Below are 19751 nucleotides of genomic sequence, written 5' to 3'. Positions count from 1 at the left end.
ATTTCCTTAATGATATCTGGCTCTGTGAGTACGGGCTTCACATCATCCAAAGACAGTACCCTACAATGCCCATCTCCAGTTTTATTTACCCCCCGGTTCAGCCTTGATCACGTACTCGTACATTGCCCTTTTCTCTCCTTTTATTTGTTTTATTTTCTATGACCTACCTTTTCCTAGTTCCTCTTCATGTTGTAATGCTAGAGCTCCATCTCCGGCCATAGGTGTCTTATCAGTCATTTAAATAGAATACAGCACCACCTTTCACGTAAAAACTTTCCCCAAGAGCAATTTTTCTTTTTCTCAGAGAACTTGTTTTTTGTGTATATTAATTGTAATAGCTATCACATTTTATCTTCCTTCTAAATACAGTTCGTATTCATTCTTTCAAAAAGCATTGCAGTGTGAGCAACGGCTGGTAGTAATGGCCATGTGTGCGTGTGTGTGCCTGTGTGTGTGTGTGTGCACATGTGTGTGTATACTCCCCATATCACCTAACACAGTGCTTTGTGTATAGTGAATGATAAGTGTTTGTTAAATTAAGCTGGATAAACAGATTAACATAACAGTGATTAGAACTGAAAACAAGTATCCGAGTAGAACTTAAGAGAACTGTTTCTAAATAAAGTGAGACAAGGGCAAAACAGAGATGGAAACTGCCAAGAAACATAGTGTTGCAATTATCTAGGTCCCTGCCTATACACCTTTCCCATCGTACCCCCTTAAGCTATGCCAGTGTTCTCCATGGGGTTTCTGGAGTTGACCTCATGTAGTCTGTTTTTAGATTCCCTGGAAATTTTGTTGACTCTGTGACAGCAGCCTGCATCATTGGCGATGGAGTAGGACGGGGAATGGTAGGACGTTCCAAGCCCTGGTCATAGGAATGTGCTTGTGGGCAGTTACAACTTAAGCACATCTTATATAAGCTGTTTTAAAAATCTCTCTATATAATAAGCAGTTTCAGTGACCCAATGTTACTGTTTTCTAATATTCACATACGGATTGCTTATTATGTGCCAACTGAGTTCTAAGTGTTATGTGTGTAAATCATTGAATTTTTTTTTTAAAGATTTTTTATTTATTTATGTGACAGAGATACAGCCAGCGAGAGAGGGAACACAGCAGGGGAGTGGGAGAGGAAGAAGCAGGCTCCCAGCGGAGGAGCCTGATGTGGGACTTGATCCCGGAACGCCGGGATCACGCCCTGAGCCGAAGGCAGACGCTTAACGACTGCGCTACCCAGGCGCCCCTAAATCATTGAATTTTGACTATAACCCTTGGAAGTGGGAATAGGATTCATTATACTCTCGTTTTATTGAAAAAGGTTAAAGAATTCATCCAATGAAAAATCTAGGTAGGCTAGCTCCAAACTCACTTCTGAAGTTCTACACTAGGCTGTTTCCAATCAGACAAAAAAATTTTCAAGAAGAGACAGGAGGATAGACTCTTCCTATGAGCATTGACTCCAGTGGAATGACTGCCTTTTAGTCCTACCTTCTGCCTCTGTGCCATCAGGCTTCAGTCATTTAGCATTTGAAAACTTGATCTGGGAATGAAGGTTATTTGGGAACGAGTTGCTTTTCCAGACACGTGTGCCACCAAATTCAGTACTGATAGATGAAAGTTAAGACATGAAAATGGAATAGATGCTAGTAATATAAATATCCAAGCAATAAGCAGTTTCCTCAGGGCCAGAATAACAGTGTCCTAAGAAGATAGAGGAATGTAAGAAAGAAATAGTGAAGCAGATTTCAAACACTCTGGGAAGCATTTACTTTATTTATGTTCAGGTCTGTGTAATGGGGTTGAGTTCTGACCTCTATCAGATTATAGCTAATGTTGCCAGAGACTGTATGTATTCCTCTCAGGTAAAACCTGTACCTAAGAGGTAGATTAGTTGTAGAGCAAGTGTGGTCACATCTAGCTGCCATTCCTTTAGTGGTTGTTCTCATCTGTAGGATCAAAACGGGACCGACGCTACCACATTTATTGTTAAGGTGAAAAAGAAGGGGAAAATTAGTGGAAGGCAAACAGCGTGACCAAAAAGTTGTACATGCGTTGCTTCTCAAATGCTGTTGATGAAAATTTCATCGCATGGCCCCACTGTGGCAAGAGAGACCGAGAAATACAGTTTCTAGTGGGTAATCACCTAAACTTGGGAGGTACTGTTACTAGGAGGATGGAGACAGAAGAGGATTTTAAAGCCCTGTCACAGACTGTTCCTTTGGTCATCCAAATATCTGTGCATATGGTTCCCCCCCCCCGCCCCACATAGAACACACTCACTATCTTTCCATAGAAGATGATCCAAAATCCCAACAAGTTAGTACAATCCAGATAAAAATCCAGGATCTCCGGGTAACATGGAGTTCTCTTCATCATGTCGATAACAACTTTTCCTAATTTGACTATTTATAATACAGCAGAATATCCATTACTTTTTTTTTTTCCCTGTTGCCATTTTTGCCCAGGTATCTTCTATGCAATGATACTGTCTTCTGGATGACGACAATAAAAATTCTCATGTGAAAAAAAGAGAATAGGAAATACAGAGCATTCACGGGTTTGTGGTGCATATTACAATTCCTTGGGTAAAAATCACAAAGACAACCTACTCTTGGATAAAGAAAATTTCTTGGTTAGCCTATGTGCTTGCTCTGGGAGTAACCCTTCTGTCTGTAATCCTCTCTGGCACATTTGAAGAGGGATGTGCTTGGGGCTAAACAGCTTTCATTTCTTGATGTTTCTGCAGCAGGTTTACAGCCCAGAAATTGCTTTCGGGTTCACAATAGTGACAAGATTTCTGCAGTCTAGCCATGTGGTTGCTTTGGTAACACAAACAGCATCAAAAACAATACCGAGTTGGCTTCCACTTATTTTCTTCTTGTGCTAGCAATCTCAGTCCTAACATTAGTCTGGAAGTCACTCTTTAAAAAGAAAAAAATTTAGAGAACGTGGCAGGGGAGGGGCAGAAAGAGAGGGAGAGAAAATCTTCAGTAGACTCTCCACTGAGCATGGAGCATAAGGCAGGGCTCCATCCCATGACCATGAGATCATGACCCGAGCTGAAATCAACAGTCACACACCTAACTGACTGAGCCACCTAGGCCTGAGTCAAGAAATCCTTCTTTTTTTTTTTTCCTAAGATTTTATTTATTTGTCAGAGAGACAGAGAGAGAGAGAGAGAGTACACACACGCAGGGGGGAGCAGCAGGCAGAAGGAGAGAGAGAAGCAGGCTCCCTGCTGAGCAAGGAGCCGGAGGCAGGACTCGATCCGAGGACCGTGGGATCATGACCTGAGCCAAAGGCAGACCGTTAACTGACTGAGCCACCCAGGTGTCCCTAGAAATCATTCTTAACTCCAACATCTTTTTTATATTTACTGCATTCCGAACTTAGACCATCTTCATCTCTCTCATTTTAAAGGTGGCTTACTCAAAACATTGCTGAAAACAGAAAACTCGATGTTAGAGTAGTGGACCTTACTCCTATTTTAGTTGTCCATCTGTACCTATGGCCGAGGCTGCTAGCTGCCTACCAATGCTGTGTCTTCTCATTCCACTGTGAAATTTTGCCTTTGGAAATAACCCTTGCTAGGGACTATACTTGTCAGACGTCCTTTGTATCTCTGCAGCACCGGTAGTATATGCGTGAAAGTAAGAGGTCTCAGTTCAAGTCTGAGATGGTTAGGACTTGGGTGTGCCTTGTCCACACTTCCTGAGTGACTTTAGAAACCAAGTGCTGAAGAAGGCAAGAGTGCCACCAGCTATAGGTCATTGAATACTGTCTTGAAGCAAAATTTATGCCTCTGTGGCTAGTAGTATTTAACTTAGACTGTCCTATGAGTGAAGAAAAAACTTTTTGCTAGTAAACAAAAGATGTGAGATTTTCATTAAGTTCATTAAGATTGTTCTCTATCACAGATAGAGAATCCTTTCCATGTCTTGGGTATTTCCCAGGTTAAAAGTTTTACTGGAGAACAGAGCCCATCTCATAACAGAGAACCTGAAAAGGCCACCTATTTGCCTTTCTAGTTTCTCTGGCATTTTTGTGTGGGTACATCACCCTCCGTCTATTTCTGAGACTCATCCTGGACCTTGATACAGCAGCCATGATATGAATTCGGGAATGTGGAGAACTCATTCTGGGACAGTAGTATTTGCGTAGGACCATTCAGATTCCTGGAAATTTTGTGATCTAGGCACTACACATTTATTGAAGTAATTCTGGCTTAAAAAATGGTCCAAACTCGTTATCATGGCTTAGAATTCAGAACCATCACTAATAATCCGTAAGAGGTGACTGAGGCGAGCTTAAAGGAAAGGTCCACATAATACCGATTAGATATAGCCGGCAGGACCAGGGTTGGGTTTTAAAGGCAGTTTTGAGTACGTGAAGTTTACTTTTCTCTTTCCATGTGACCAAAAATGCAAACTCTATTAGAATTAGAAAAATGCTGTTGAAATCATTAATGGGAAATGCAATTAGCTGTCATTTGAAGTGGTGTTTCTACTCAGTTCATCATTGTGTTTTATTATTTCCTGGCAGCCAGAATGAAAAACTGTACTCTCATATTATTTTTAGAGCATTTAAACCAGAAAATGGCTCTACAATCTGCATACTTTCTCAAGAATATTTCTCTAACCCATATTTCAGTATTCTGGATAATTGTACACACAAGCACCTTCTGACGTCAGTGATGAGTAACTAGCATAGCACACCCTGAATGGCACATGAAGTAGAATTGCAGTCCAGTAGGTTCAGACAAAGACACGCCCACAGTTCATTTCTGATTGGAGAAAACATTCTCATAAATGGTCATTCTCACCATTAACGATGGCATTCAGAAATAAGATGACCACTTTTTGAACTCCACTCCTTTCTCCTGTCATCCCAAAATGCTTTGCATTAGCGGAAAGCAAAAGAGACGTCTAAAATGAACCCCATTATGCCTTTTTACAGGAATTTTAGAAGCTCCAATTTCCTCTCAAAACACATAGCTCTCATTATGCATCATTAAGAAGTGATTATTTCAGGGAATATCAGTGAATGGTTATTATCCTTTTTACTATTTGACCTTCTGTAATTCTGAGCCTCTATAAATAATGTACCACTTAAATGCTGCAACGGGATTTTACAACAAATTAATTAGTGATATCACAGAAGAAAGTACATTGTTTAATTGTACCATAATATAGATATCTTAATTTAATATAATCAAGGGATATTTCCTAGTAGTAAATATCTCAGAAGACTTCTAAGAGAATATTAATATTTTTAAATATAAACCATCTAATGTTATAAACCATATTAAAATTGAATGGTCTGGCTCTTACTATACATTGCAAACCTTTCTGTCTTTAAAGATAACAATCTTATGGAGTAGAGTACTACATACCACAATTAATTTCAATTAATTATAGTGAAAACAAAGTGTAGATGAATGTCATCTGCAAAGAATTCAGAAATCTAATTTAAACAGGACTTTCAAATTTCAGTTTTGTTAAGTCACTTGTCAAATTCACTGTTTAACCACTTCCAGCTCATGGTGGTTGTGGGGCCTTAGCAGTGTTACCTAATGTCACTCTGTCATCTCTCCCAATCATTTGTAACAGTCTGAATCCAATCAGGAGAGAGAAAACAGTATTTTGAAGAGGGAAGTTATTTTTTTTTTTGAAATTTAATTTTTTAAAATAAAGAATTATTGTAACAGGACTTGGAGTAATGAGGGATTGGCTAGACATACAGATCACTCTGAATAATATAGGAATACCAGATATGGTATTATGTAATGTAATCTGTAACGACAACTACTCCTGGCATTGACATAGCCCAAGAAAGCAACCTCAATCCCAGGTGCCTCTGGGTTGAGATCCAGATCTTACTTTTTTTTTTTTTTTCTCCAAGATTTTATTTATTTGAGGGAGAAAGTGCTTGCGTGTGTGCAGTGCAAGGAGCCGGGGGATGGGCAGAGGAGGAGGGGAGAGAAGCCAACTCCCTGCTGAGCAGAGAGACAGACACAGGGCTTGATCCCAGGACCCTGGGATCATGACCTGAGCCAAAGGCAGATGCTAAACCAACTGAGCCACTCAGGCCCCCCAAGATCCAGATCTTATAGAAGATGTCATCATGGCTCACCAAATGACCAAAAAGTTGCTATGGTGTGATGCTAGAATGGTTTGCTGGTGATTCGTCCTCTAGGGTTCAAAATATCTTGTTGGAGACACGCCACTACAAAAGTAGTCCGGGAGTACTGCTGGCCAGTTTTTTCTGGAGAATCTGAGAGCCCTCCCAAAGTTACTCAAGCTGCAGGAGTTGAGCTCTGGAGAATACAATGCATGGCTGGAGCCAGACACCAGGAATGCTTCACATGCCCCAAGAGCCTCTGAGCAAACAAATCAAAAGCAGGAAGCAAAAACCCGTTTCTCATTGAGTGTCTTTCTTTCATCATCTGCTGACAAAGCTTAAAATTGTGCTCCTTGGTAAAAGAAAAATACTTAAAGAGCCCAGATCCATTTTCATAGCGCAAGATAAATGGGTGAATTTGGAGCTGAGAGGCAGTAAATGCCGCAACGGCAAAACATTGTACTGAGAGGGTATCATTCATTTAAATTTGTAGTTATTGCCTAGACCCCAGCTTGGGGAGTCAGATGCTACAGAGCACTAGCTGAGAGTGAACTAGCATGTCTCCCACCGTCCTTATTGCTTTATCCCAGGGCTCCCACAAAAAGAAAAACAAAATGAAATGTTACCTCACTGGCTCTAAGTTTTTGCAAGTGCAGATTGTAGGAATAAAAGTAAATTTATCATTTCATTTGCATTGACTATATTGTAAATGATTCTTGGGAAAGGGCTATAGTTAAACTGTTTTATATAAATGTGATTAGTCCTTTAAAATGGATGTCGTTTTATAATATAGTCACTAATGAGAAAAATTCCGTAGGCAAGGAGAGACTCAGAAGTTATCTATTTTTTGACATATCCTAATTGGCCAAATTATCGTAGCTGGCTGATAAACCTGATTCACAGTAAAGTTTTCCATAATTTCCATAGTTTTGAGCGAAGAAAAGGGCAAAATAGATTGAGGGGCATAAGTCATGTGAATTAGTCGTATGTTCAAAGAGAGGACTTTTTCAGCATAAAATTATCATCTGATTTATCAGCATTTATTATTCTCCATTAGGTCTAAGATATGTGTGTGTGTGTAAAGCACTTAATTTTAATTAAAGGGTAGATTTGGTTAGAATAAGTGTAAATTAATTGCATTTAAAAAATCAGTGCAGTTAGACAATTTTTTTCCTGATGATTGCAAAATGATAAAGGCTCTGAAACTAATACAAGATTCTTGAATTTGTACTTGAAGTGCTTCAGATCATTCAAATAAATTTAAGGAAAATAGTTTTCCATGGATTTATTTTAATTCTACTTTAACTTTTTAAATTATAATCACACATGTTCTGGCCATCACCACATATGTGAAGAATAAGGTTTAAAAAATCATGCCATTATATAAATAACTATTCAAGAGAAACAAGTGTCTTTTTATAGATCAAGATAGTATTACATTGCATGAAAATATAAGGATCAAATAACTGAAAGTAAAATTTCCGTTAGTGGCAAGTAATTTCTCTTTTAAGGTAAATTTTTATGTTAGTAGAGGGGAAGTGAAATGTATAACCGCTGGACACCTCGTGAAACATGTTAAGTTAGCGTCCAGAAAATCCCTATGTCTACAAGTTAGTTATGAAATAATGTGAAACATAAAATTGACTTCTGTTAACTTCCTCTTATACTGCTGTGTTTGCCATTTTAAAAAAGACTAAGGATATAAAAATTATAATCTCATTTTAACTATTGCTCTGATAAGTGGAATGTGTCAGTGCAGTTTTGTGACTTTTGAAAATATCTTTATAGATCATATGTAATATTTTTACTTAATCTATTTTTAATTTAATTTCTCTTTCTTTTAGCTTCTCCGTGGGTTGATAACAGTAGAACTCCAAACAAGATTGATCTTTATGATGTACGCAGAAGACCATGGTAAGAATTTTTAGGTAGTCTGAAAAGATGAACTAGACAAAAGGTCACATTTTTTTGTGAAAAAGTTGGAAGAATTTCCATTTTAGAATGAATATTGTCCAGTTATTTTAAAGAGCTCTGGTGTGTGTTGTTTTTCTCCCATCTCATAAATAAATGCAGTTAAAACTCAAAGATAGTTCAAGTGAGCAATAATAATGAAAATGGTTGAAATGCTTTATCAAATGATTTCAGATGGACTAGTTTTAAGTTTTATATTCAATATCATCTGTAAATCTCTTGTAGCTGGTGGGGGTTTCTATTGAAAAGCTCCCAGTTTGCTTGGAGTAGAGCTCTAATGAAGTGTCTCGACAGAGTAGAGGAAGGTTTGCCTCTGGCAGTGAACTAATGAGAACTGGCCCCGAGGTAAAAGCTGTCCCTAGTTATGGTCACATAGCTTAGGTTTCATTTTCCCAGAAGAAAAGCTTTTTGTTTCTTACTACTAAAGCAACTCTTCCCCTAACGTATACCTTGAAAAACAGCAAATGGCTCATGATTGCACTCACTGGGAAACAACTATTAAACTTGTACATTTTGTTTCCATTTTTTAAAAATGTATTTAATGTGCAGATTTATTGTTTTTTTATGAGTTCACATTTATACAATATACTTCTTTGTAACCTCTTATTTCATATCAATACCTTTGAGTGCTTATGCATAAGAGACATGCTTAATGTCATTTTAGAATGATTATATGGGAATTTATTTTGAAAATCCCCTATTATTGGACATTTAGGTTATTTCTGACTCTTTGCTAGGGTTTAAACAAATTCCAGGATGTGTGATGATTGATTCGAAGAAATATATTTAAGACTTTTAAAATGTCCCATTAAGCATTCCGGTAGCAATTTACATGAACACTGGCCACAAATGATAGTACCAGATATAATCCACATAGTATTCTTGTTAAAATTCCTCCAGGTGTGCTGGCCCTGGAGCTCTGGGTTGTTAAATGGAAGCCGAGACTATGATATCCCATAGATGGTGTTCAGGAACTTGTTTTTGGGGGGAACCTTAGAAGCAAGGTGCCAATTTGCCAGCCTGACCTCTCATCTTCCCATAGAGAAGAATGCCAGGACCATTTCAGATGCTGGATGTGAACTAGATTTGCCTTTCATTGGAATATGCTGGCAAACCTGCCCCTTTTACCTTCTTACAGAGAAATGGACTTGGGTGCACGTTATAAACTGTGTCATGAACACATAGTCCTGAGTAGATACTCACTGTGTTGGATGTTGTCTGAAAGCAAATTGGAAGGTTTCCTGCAGGATTCTGAGAAGCTAGATTTAGTCGTGAGCAAAGAGGCCTGAGAGATAACTAGAAAGTTGAGTTCAGGTTCAGCTCTTCCTGGTGGGTAATTACGTCAGCCCTCCGACCCCCCTCGGGCTGTGGCCAGGCAGCATAAACTTTGGGGATCATTCACCTGCAATTCAGTTTATCTCTCTATAGTTTCTGAACGATCTGAATACAGCTCTCCTAGATTTGCTTTGAGATGCAGAGAGTCTGTCTGTAGGGCTGGGGTTCAATGTAAGAATCAGTGTTTTGAACTGGTTTTCCCAGTGATTCTCAGACACTAAAGTTCTCAGAGGCATCACCTGAAACCCTTGGTAATGTTATATATTACTCTGTTTTAAATTATTATCCCTTTGTGTTACCCCTTAGTATTTCTTTTCTGTTGATAGTTTTCTCACATTCCTAGACCACCTAGCTATTTCTGTGTTTATTTCTTACATTGAAAAATAGGATATAATCTTAAAATTCCTTAGAGTGAATTCTAAACCCATGGTCAATAAATTGGAGTTTAGGATATGTATATATTCATATATATATATATATATATATATATATATATATATATATATATATATATATATATATATATATATATATAAAATTTCACATCCAGGAGTTAATTTGCTTTGCTTCTAACATTAGAACACATATCTTGATCTTTTGTTCTGTGAAACATGCCTTTAATATTCTGCCTCTGACATCTCTAGTATGTTAAATATAGCTTTTTCAAAATCAACGACATTGTAGAATTGTGAATGAAAGCACATTGAATGGAAGTAGGGCCATGCTTGGAAAATACTTTTAAGAAATCAGTAGCAATTCAAAACATATCAATGTTTAATACTTTTCAAGAGGAAAAAGTATTCATATGGTATTTGTTTCAGGTACATCCAAGGAGCTGCATCGCCTAAAGACATGCTTATCCTGGTTGATGTGTGAGTAGTTAAATATTCTATACTGAAAATACAGGCAGAATTTGAAGATAACAGTAATATGTTGGAAATAGGTTGGGTTAAAAAAAAAAAAGGCAAAGAACAATTATTATGACTTTTATATCCAGATAAGCCATATTAAGATAGTAACAAAACAAAACAAAAAATCTCTTACTGAAAATAAGAAGAATCTAAAAGTATGGCATAGTTCTAAAGTCTGACCTTTTTGAAAAAATCTTTTGTTTCCAATTTTTTGCTTTATGTTTTAAACAGAACTGAAGTATATGGTTGCTAAAACTTAGCAGTTCCTGCTACCAGAAAAAAAAAAAAAAAGAAGAAGAAGAAGAACCATTTAGTTGGCACTTAGTTATTAATGATTCAAATAACTTGTAGGGATTTGGCCACAAAATAAATATCAAATGTATTAAAGGCCAATACTGGGACTTTTTCAGGGGAAATGCTGGTATACAGGAAGGAATTCCATGAGTTTTTATATTGGTCGTTTTATTTATTTTTTACATCGCTTCAAGGTAAGGGGTGTGTGTGTGTGTAATCTTCTAATAAAATTTAAGGTGAAATTGTGGAACATAGAAAATAATTAGTTTTTAAGAGCAATACCAAGGAGTTAAAAACATGAGGTATAAAATGCTTATTTTCCCTGAAAGAATAAGTTATATCTTTTTATAATTCTTTGCCACATTGGAAGAAACAGAATCCAGTGTTTTGTAGGCAGATAAATCCATACCACAAGCTAGTATCAACATTTGAAAACTTTAAAAAATGATCTGAAGTAAACACGTTAAAAACCTATCACCTAGCCTGAAGAAAGGAAGATAAATGAATTCAACAACTACACCTTACATGTTAATTCCCATTTCATTTCTTAAGATATATGTAAATCAGAACATTTTAATTATTGTGGAGTTTATATTGTATGCTAATCCTTGATATTCTTCTTAAGTATAAATTTAAATGGTGATTCAATATGTTATAACCTTATTGAATATATAATTCTCAGAAATAATTTTTCACATTAAAATCTTTAGAACCCACATGGATATCAGATGATTAAAAGTGCATAAGAAGTTGAAATACCATTTTAAAAGATTATTTCAACATGTATGAAGGGTCTTCTTTATACAATGTGATAATGCAGAGACAAAGATGATTAAGATGTCTCTCAAAGATAATTCAAGCGTATTAGTGCAATTAAACCATATTCCCAAGTAACTCAAATAATTGTAGAAGGTGATAGATATAAAGTATGACCCAGCATACTGGGTCGTAAGAGTCCGTAGGAAAGAGTACTCTGATTTAAAGTGTCAGAAAAGACTTCATTAGGTAGATAAAATTAGAATTGATTGCTTAGAGTTAGGATTTCACAAGTGGGCATGGGAGAGGAAAGGAAAGAGAAAGGAATTTCCAGTGGAAGAATTGACAGGAGCAAAGTGATGTAGGTGAGAACATCTGTGGGAACTGTATTAGGGAGGAAGGGAGGGAGGGACAGAGGAAATAAATAGGGAAATGAAAGTTTTTGAATGCAGGGCTCTTGTGAACACTGGATATTTAGTAGGTAACTGAGTATTTAACAGTATTAGATCAAGGTGTATTTCCAGAATTTTCACCTATTTGCATGGGGAGGAGTAGAGGCTAAGAGCTGGATGGAGTGGCTGTCCATACCCAAGTTCAGGGTCTTCAGGTAAGAAGCACCTGACACACAGTGGAGAGAAGATAAGAGAGGAGCCACTCCGTGGGAACTGTGAAGTGGAATGAAAAAGGGAGGTTGTCTGGATGGGTCGGAAAGTTGAGAAGGAGGAGGAAATTGGATGACTGAAATCCAGCCTCGTTGGTACCAGGAACATTAATAGAAAAAAAATATGTTTGGGAGTAATTTGCCATTTTGTATATTGATCCTGTAGTTGCTTAACAAACACCAGGAGTCTAAAAGTGGGGAAAAACCAAGAGCTCTAGAGATGAAGAAGGGGGAGTTAGTTGCCTAGAGAGGAGTCTCACCATGAAATGAGGTCGCCAAGGATCATAGAATATGGAGAGACAAGAGAAATAAAGACTAAACCCCATCCAATTTGGCTAACAAAGCTGGTATTCAGTATCTATTTCCTGCATAAGTAATATGCCACGAGTATCCACAATTTCTTAAAATCATCCCTGGACATGCAATTTTCATCATTGTAGTTAGAAACCTATACATTCTGATGCTGATAGGAAAGATAAGATTCCTTATAATTTATTTCTACTCTATCAAAAATGTGACTTTCTTTACTAATGTTTAAAGCCAGAAATATTTAATTATATAAATGACCTAGAGTTAGTGCAGAAGTCTCCTTTCCTTAGGCTGTGTGGTGTTGCTTCAATATGTGGTCACGGACCCATTGTTTTTTAGGAGTGGAAGTGTTAGCGGCTTGACACTTAAACTGATCCGAACGTCTGTCTCCGAAATGTTGGAAACCCTCTCAGATGACGATTTTGTGAATGTGGCTTCTGTAAGTATAAGATGACTGCATTTTTGTGGAAATAATTCTGCAATTTCTATCCCCTCCCAATTTTAAATACTTTGTGTTTTATCATTGATGGGCTGAGGTAGGTCTGATCTATGACAAGGCTGACTTACTGAGCAGTCCTAGTCTTGTTCCTAATTCTCCTGTACTTCGATGCCAAGGTACTTTTTGAATGTCTAAGGCTTTTCCCACGAGTGAAGTAAATGAAGTCATAATGAAGCAAAAAGACAGGGCAAATATTCTCCCTTCACGCGAAGGAGCTTAAACAGGTGGCATGAACTCACTGTTATCACCGTAATCCTAATGGGTAGCAACTTAGCAGAATCATTACATGGCCATTTTCTGTTCATTGTAATACTCATTTCTCACACTGGACACATATCCATCATGTATAATGGTTTTTTTAATTGAAGTATACTTAAGATGCAGTGTTGTATTAGTTGCAGGTATACAACATATGGATTCAACAGTTCTGTACATTACTTAGTGCTCGGGATGATAAGTATAGTCACCATCTGTCACCATACACTGTTATTACAATGTCATTGACTCTATTCCCTATTCTGTATTTTTCATCTCTGTGACCTATTTATTTTATAATTGGAAGTTGGTACCTCTTAATCCCCTTTATCTATTTTACCCACCCCCCCACCCACCTCCCTTCTGGCCCCAACCAGTTTGTTCTCTGTACTTAAGAGTCGCGTTTGTTTGTTCATTTGTTTTGATTTTTAGATTCTACATGTAAGTGAAATTATATGGTATTTGTTTTTCTCCACCTGACATTTCACTTAGCATAATACTTTCTAGGTCTACCCGTGTTGTCCCAAATGGCAAGATTTCTTTTTTTTTTTTTTTCCTGTGGCTGAGTCATATTCCTCTGTGTGTGTGTGTGTGTGTGTGTGTGTGTGTATCTCACATTGTCTTTATCCATTCATCTTATGTTTGATATTTCCATATCTAGGTTATTATAAATAATGCTGCAGTAAACATAGAGGTGCATATATCTTTTTGAATTAGTGTTTTTATATTCTTTGGGTAAATACGTAGTATTGGAATTACTGGATCATAAAGTGTTTCTGTTTTCAATTTTTGGAGGGACCTCCATGTTGTTTCCACAATGGCCACACCAGTTTACATGCTCAGCAATAGGGTGCAAAGGTTTCTTTTTCTCCACATCCTTACCAATCTTGATATTTTTTGTCTTTTTCACATTAGCCACTCTGACGTGTCAAGGCGATATCTCACTGTGGTTTTGATCTGTATTTCCCTGATGAGGCGTGATGTTGAGCACCTTTTCATGTGTCTGTTGGCCATGGATGTCTTCTTTGGAAAAGTGTATTCAGGGCCTCTGCCCATTATTTAATCGAGTTGTTTGGTTTTTTGTGTGGTTTTTTTCTGGGGGGGGGGTTGAGTTATAGAAGTTATATATTTTGGATATTAACCCCTTATTGGATAGATCATTTGCAATTATCCTCTGCCATTCAGTAGGTTGTTTTTTGTTTTGTTGATGGCTTCCTTTGGTGTGCAAAAACTTTATATTTTAGTGTAGTCCCAACAGTTTATTTTTGCTTTCCCTTGCCTGAGGAGACCTATCTAAAAAAATGTTGCTAAAGCCAATCTCAAAGAGATTATTGCCTATATTTTCTTCTAGGAGTTTTATGGTTTCAGGTCTCACATTTAGGTCTGAAATCCATTTTGAATTTATTTTTGTATGTGGTTTGAGAAGATGATCCAGTTTCATTCTTTTGCATGTAGCTGTCCAGTTTTCCCAACACCATTTATTGAAGAGACCATCTTTTCTCCATTGCATATTGTTGCCTCTTTTGTCATTGATCAATTGCCCATATAAGCTTGGGTTTATTTCTAGACTCTATTCTGTTCCATTCATCTATGTATCTGTACTATACTGTTCTGATTACTTTATAGTATATCTTGAAATCTGGGATTGTGGTATCCCCAGATTTGTTTTTCTTTCTCAAGATTGCTTTGGCTCTTCAGGGTCTTTCGTGATTCCATACAAATTTTACTGTCATTTGTTCTAGTCATGTGGAAGATACCGCTGGTAAGATGTATCGTAATAATGTATTAATAATTATAATAATGTATTACGTTTTCAAAGTATTAACACAAGAACCAATAGATAAACCAATGTGCTTTATAAAAAATCTTATTTTCAAAGAACCATAGTAGACCTTCCTACTCATAGCTAAAGAATGTTGAACCCTGAAGCAAATAAAACAGGACAAAATGAATATTAGCACGTCTCACTTAAATTCATAGAATTTAGGCAAGAAATTTCATGACCATTTATTGGTATATAATTTCACACTTGAAGTGGTTATATTTACAGAGATGAGAGTGAGCAATGTGTGATGAGGTCATTTTGTATTGAACATAAAAGAAGAGGTCTGTCTCTGAAACCTCTTAGGAGGAAAGAAGTTAAAGCAACTCCCTTCACTGGAAGGGCACCCCTAGGAAAAAAGTAGTCAAGGGAAGCGGGTATCATCTCTCTGTTAGCCAAAGCTCCAGGTAACTAGATGTATGATGTTTACTAAGAGGAAGAGGATTTATAACCACAATGCTTTTAGCAGGATATAACTGGCTGAGGGTAGTTATAGAACCCAGGATTAATGAGGCCAGACTTTGTAAAAATGTCCAATAGGTGATACATGCAAGGAACTCTGCAGACCTCTTTTGGAGACTTCTTTTCATCTGGGCCACACTTGTGTCTCCACCACAGTAAGGCACAACCTGTTCTTTTAGTTTCCTAGGGCTGCCATAACAGAATACCGTGGATTGGCATTCAAACTATAGAAATGTATTTTTTCATGGTTCTGTAGGCTGGAACTCCAAGATCAAGGTGCTGGTAGGGTCACTTTCTCTGGCTGCCTCCTTCCTTGGCTGGCAAATGGCTGCCCTATTGCTGCTTTTTTAGATGGTCGTTCGTCTGTGCGTCTACACCCCTGGTGTCTATTCTTATATGGACACCAGTCTTATGACATGATGTCCTTATCCTAATGGCCTCATTACAACTTAACCACCTCTTTGAAGACCTTATCTTTGAATACTGTTACATTCTGAGATTTTAGGGGTTCGGACTTCAACATATGAATTTGAGGGGACACAATTCAGGCCATAACATCTGGGGAACCACCCTCAGTGTCCAGATCTTTCTCTGCTTTACCCAAACCTTTAGCAGTCGTTTAGCTTGTCTGTGTCCTTGATATAATTTTGTAAAACATGACACTGCCTACGATCTGATTCATCCCATTCTTATTTTGCTCTCTGCTTTGTGTGTTAGCTCACTACTTACCAAAATGTGAACAGGTAAAATATAATGATCGATCTCTCAAACGAGATCAGAAACGTAGTTATTTAGTTTCACTTGTACATTAAGTATCATTTATTACAAAAGCATAATAAAAGAGAAAGTTGTAAAAAACATTAAATTCAGTATGGATTTGGCCTGTCTAATGAAATTTATATAAAACCAACAAATATTAAATATGGTCAGTATCTTAAACTGGCTTCTTCCTGATTCTCACTCATGGATTCCAAATGTGGTAGTTGATTTGGGACATGATCCCAGGAAACACTACCAGTTAAAGAAGTGTGGAATTGAGTCAAGGGAAGGAAGGAGGGAACCAATTAAAGGATCTCAACTTCATTTAAAGGAAGTTTATCCTGCTAAAGAATCCTAGAAGCTGTTTAGATTATAAACTTCAAAGTTATTCTGCCCAAAGGCCCAAGGAGCCGGAGTTTTATGTACCAGCCTTCCCCATATATGGGCAGAATAGATTCTGGCCAGAAGGGGGGAAACTGAGACGAAAAGTTGTAGGTAATGGTAGTTAGAAACCTGACGGTGTCCTCTGTATCCAGTCACTGATCCTTAAAGATGGTGACTGCTCACAATTCACACACACACACACACACACACACACACACACACACACACAAAACCCAGCTAAGAATACACAGGAAGGTGGGCTGCTAGCGTTAGAACAAAGTACATCATTTATATTTTTCTTTTATCTCCTCTCATACCCTTTCTCATTTCCCTGCACATTTGGCTAACTCTGTGCCAGCAGCTCACTTGCTTGACCTGAACTCGAAACCCAGGGGCCTGTGAATGCACAGTCCATGCCACAGTGGCTCCTGGAATTGTCCACAGTCGTCACCGAGCACATAAGTGCTTCACTGAGTCCCATGAGTTTAGTGATTGGTTCTCCTTTCCCACATTATATAGCAACAACCTTCATGACTATCGCCTTGTCAGCTGGAGCTCTGCCAGTAGATTTTTTTTTTTTTTTTGGAGAGAGAGAGAGAGAGAGCATGAGAGGGGGAGGGTCAGAGGGAGAAGCAGATTCGCAGATGAGCAGGGAGCCCGATGCGGGACTCGATGCCAGGACTCCAGGATTGTGGCCTGAGCCACCCAGGCACCCCCAATTTTTTTTTTCTTGCATGTTGTTTTACTGGCTTGAGAAATTCAAAATATCAAGTTAGTATAGATTTAGGTTTAGTGAAATTCTTACTGTGACCCTGGTAGGAGCCACACCTCACCTTCACACGCCAACATGGAAAGCAGAACATTTGTGTTCAGCAGACCCTAAAGTGGCAAAGACAGGATGTACAAATTTCCTAAGTAGATCACTCTCAGTAGTGGTGAGAGATGATGTCCCTACATCTTTCCCTTGGTTCCCACACTCTGTACTCTGCCTTTTCGGGGCAGAGCCAGTATGGGGAGGGGCAATCTGATTTGTAGCATTTGGTAATTTTCATAATATAAATACTCCCACTGAGGCCAGTTTCACTCCATTTGCCACACACAAAGGCTGGATGACTTGTAATAGACAAACCGCCTACCCGGTTGTTCAGTACTTTGTGATGAATGCTCTTTAGCTGTCATTGATGTGGGACAAAGAGGTCTGCACGTTCCCTGCCTGCTTCGAAGGTGCATCTTCATGCGTCTTCTCCAGAATACTTTGGGGAGGGTCTTCCAGTCTGGCTCCTCCAGGGCTTTGGCCAACCAAACAAGCCGTTTGCCGCTATGTAGGAGTCTGTGTTTTCTTATCTCACGCTGCTTGTTCCTCCATACCACGCTGATGACTGGGTGTATTTTGCCTCGTGATCCCTCAGCATCCCTTCTCTGCATACTCTCCCAGTACCTTCTGGTTCATATTAGGCAGATCTTGTGTCTCTTTTGTTGAATATTCTCCCTCTTTCTCTCTCTCCCAGTGTCTTTCTCTCAGTGTTTCTCTCCTTCTCTCTTCTCTCTCCTCTCTCTCTCTGTCTGTCGCTCTCTTGTTTTTGTTTTCCTGGAGCATAGACTTCTTTTCCAGACGGTACATTTTGAGACCTTAACCTATCTGTTTCCTAGAGCCATGAGGGAAAATGAGATCAGATCTTTAGGAGAACATGTGTCATCTTTTATGGTGTCTAGGAACAGAAAAACTACTATCTTTTAGGCAGAAGAGGTGACTTCTGCCAGTCCAGAGGGTGTAAGAGAATCCGGAAGTTCACTGTTCTCAATTGCATCCACTAGGTGTTCTACGCTTAGGGTCCCATGATTTGCCTATCATTGCTCTCACTTTTACACAGAAACCTGACAAGGCTATAAATGCAGCCTCCTTTTTAAGTATGTTACTTTCAAAAGCATATACTGTGCCTATTTCTGGCCCGTGTTGACCTCACAACAGGAGATGGGGATCTCTTCATTTTTTGCCCTAGAAGCCTTCTGGAGTTCACACACTGCCTTTAGTTGATAGTTGGCTGACTTGATGTTATCATTTTCTTCAGTGAATATAATAACAACCCACCAACTTCAAGCCTTTATGATTACTATTGCCGTATTTCTGAAGAGGTAGGCACCTCCCCTTCAATCTGTATTGTGTTCCAATCACTGCAGGTGGAATGCTTAGCATTTGTGATGCTACCACCTCTGAGGGGTTTTTTTGACTCTAGTTATGACTGGTATACAGTCAGTTACTAGTGGAGTCTTGGTTGCCACATGGCTGGTGAGTAATGATTTAATTCTACAGTCCCATTCTGAGGATCTGCTTCCTAAAACCACTGCCATTATCAGCTTAGATTGTATTTCCCCAGATATAGTCCCTGAGACAAGGATTCAAGTACAAATGGTTTATTTAGAAACTCTAGGAAATACTTAAAGAAATGTGAAAAGTTAAAAATAATAAATGATGGATTATCAAATAAGTTATCACTCTGAGTGAGTACAGCTTAATGCTCTGGACAATTCTGAGAATCAATACGGATTACATAAATCAGAGTTATCCCATCCAAGGGGAAAATGTGCTGGAGTATTTAATGATTGCTGCCAAGAGACGTTAATTCCCTGGTGTTCCCAGGCCAACAAGTACACAGGCAGAGGGCTTGCAGAAATCCCAGGCAGTTAAATTTGGGCTGGTGGGTATGGAAATATGGACGGGACACCACTAGCATCTGCCTTAGCTAGAAACTAAACAATGCTATTAATAAAAATGCCCTAAAAAGGATTTCAGATTAAACAGTAGAAATGGATTAGAATGAATTTGATGTTTTCAACATTTAACCAGCAACTGGTGATTCTTTCTTAATTAAATCACTTAGATGGGATTGACATTGGGATTCTTAATGTCTGACAAGTCTTAAAAACCATTACTTTTCTTAAAAATATTAAGGCTTTTAAATGTGTATTGCTTTAAAGAAAATTGTTAACTTCTTAAGAAACATAATTGTTTCTTATTTCCTTGTGGTTTCTGTGAACCAGGTCAATAGACCTTGTTGGTTCATCGACGTTTCTTCACAAAGCCATACTCATGCATCCCAACTTGATGTGGCTTGACTGTGTGTGCTGCAGGTGTGTTGGCAAATGAAGTATGTTGATTGTAGAAAGAACTGGAACTGCATTTATCTGCAAATAATGTATCTCAGTATCTCA

General features: G+C 38.1%; 1 protein-coding gene across 9 annotated transcripts in view; it reads left to right on the top strand.

The window, feature by feature from the left end:
* The window catches only part of CACNA2D1 (calcium voltage-gated channel auxiliary subunit alpha2delta 1), a 484525-nt gene that overhangs the window by 363042 nt on the left and 101732 nt on the right, over positions 1-19751 (top strand). For all 9 annotated transcript variants that reach the window (XM_044386064.3, XM_026504644.4, XM_044386072.3 and 6 more), the window contains exons 8-10: positions 7968-8037; positions 10251-10301; positions 12700-12799. In XM_044386064.3, coding sequence (XP_044241999.1) covers positions 7968-8037; positions 10251-10301; positions 12700-12799 — 221 coding nt within the window. The remainder of the gene's footprint in view (positions 1-7967; positions 8038-10250; positions 10302-12699; positions 12800-19751) is intronic.

This window comes from Ursus arctos, unplaced genomic scaffold, assembly GCF_023065955.2.
Source record: "Ursus arctos isolate Adak ecotype North America unplaced genomic scaffold, UrsArc2.0 scaffold_3, whole genome shotgun sequence".
Lineage (NCBI taxonomy): Eukaryota > Metazoa > Chordata > Mammalia > Carnivora > Ursidae > Ursus > Ursus arctos.
The sequence above is the reverse complement of the archived record's forward strand: the minus strand, read 5'-3'. Positions and strand labels throughout refer to the sequence as shown.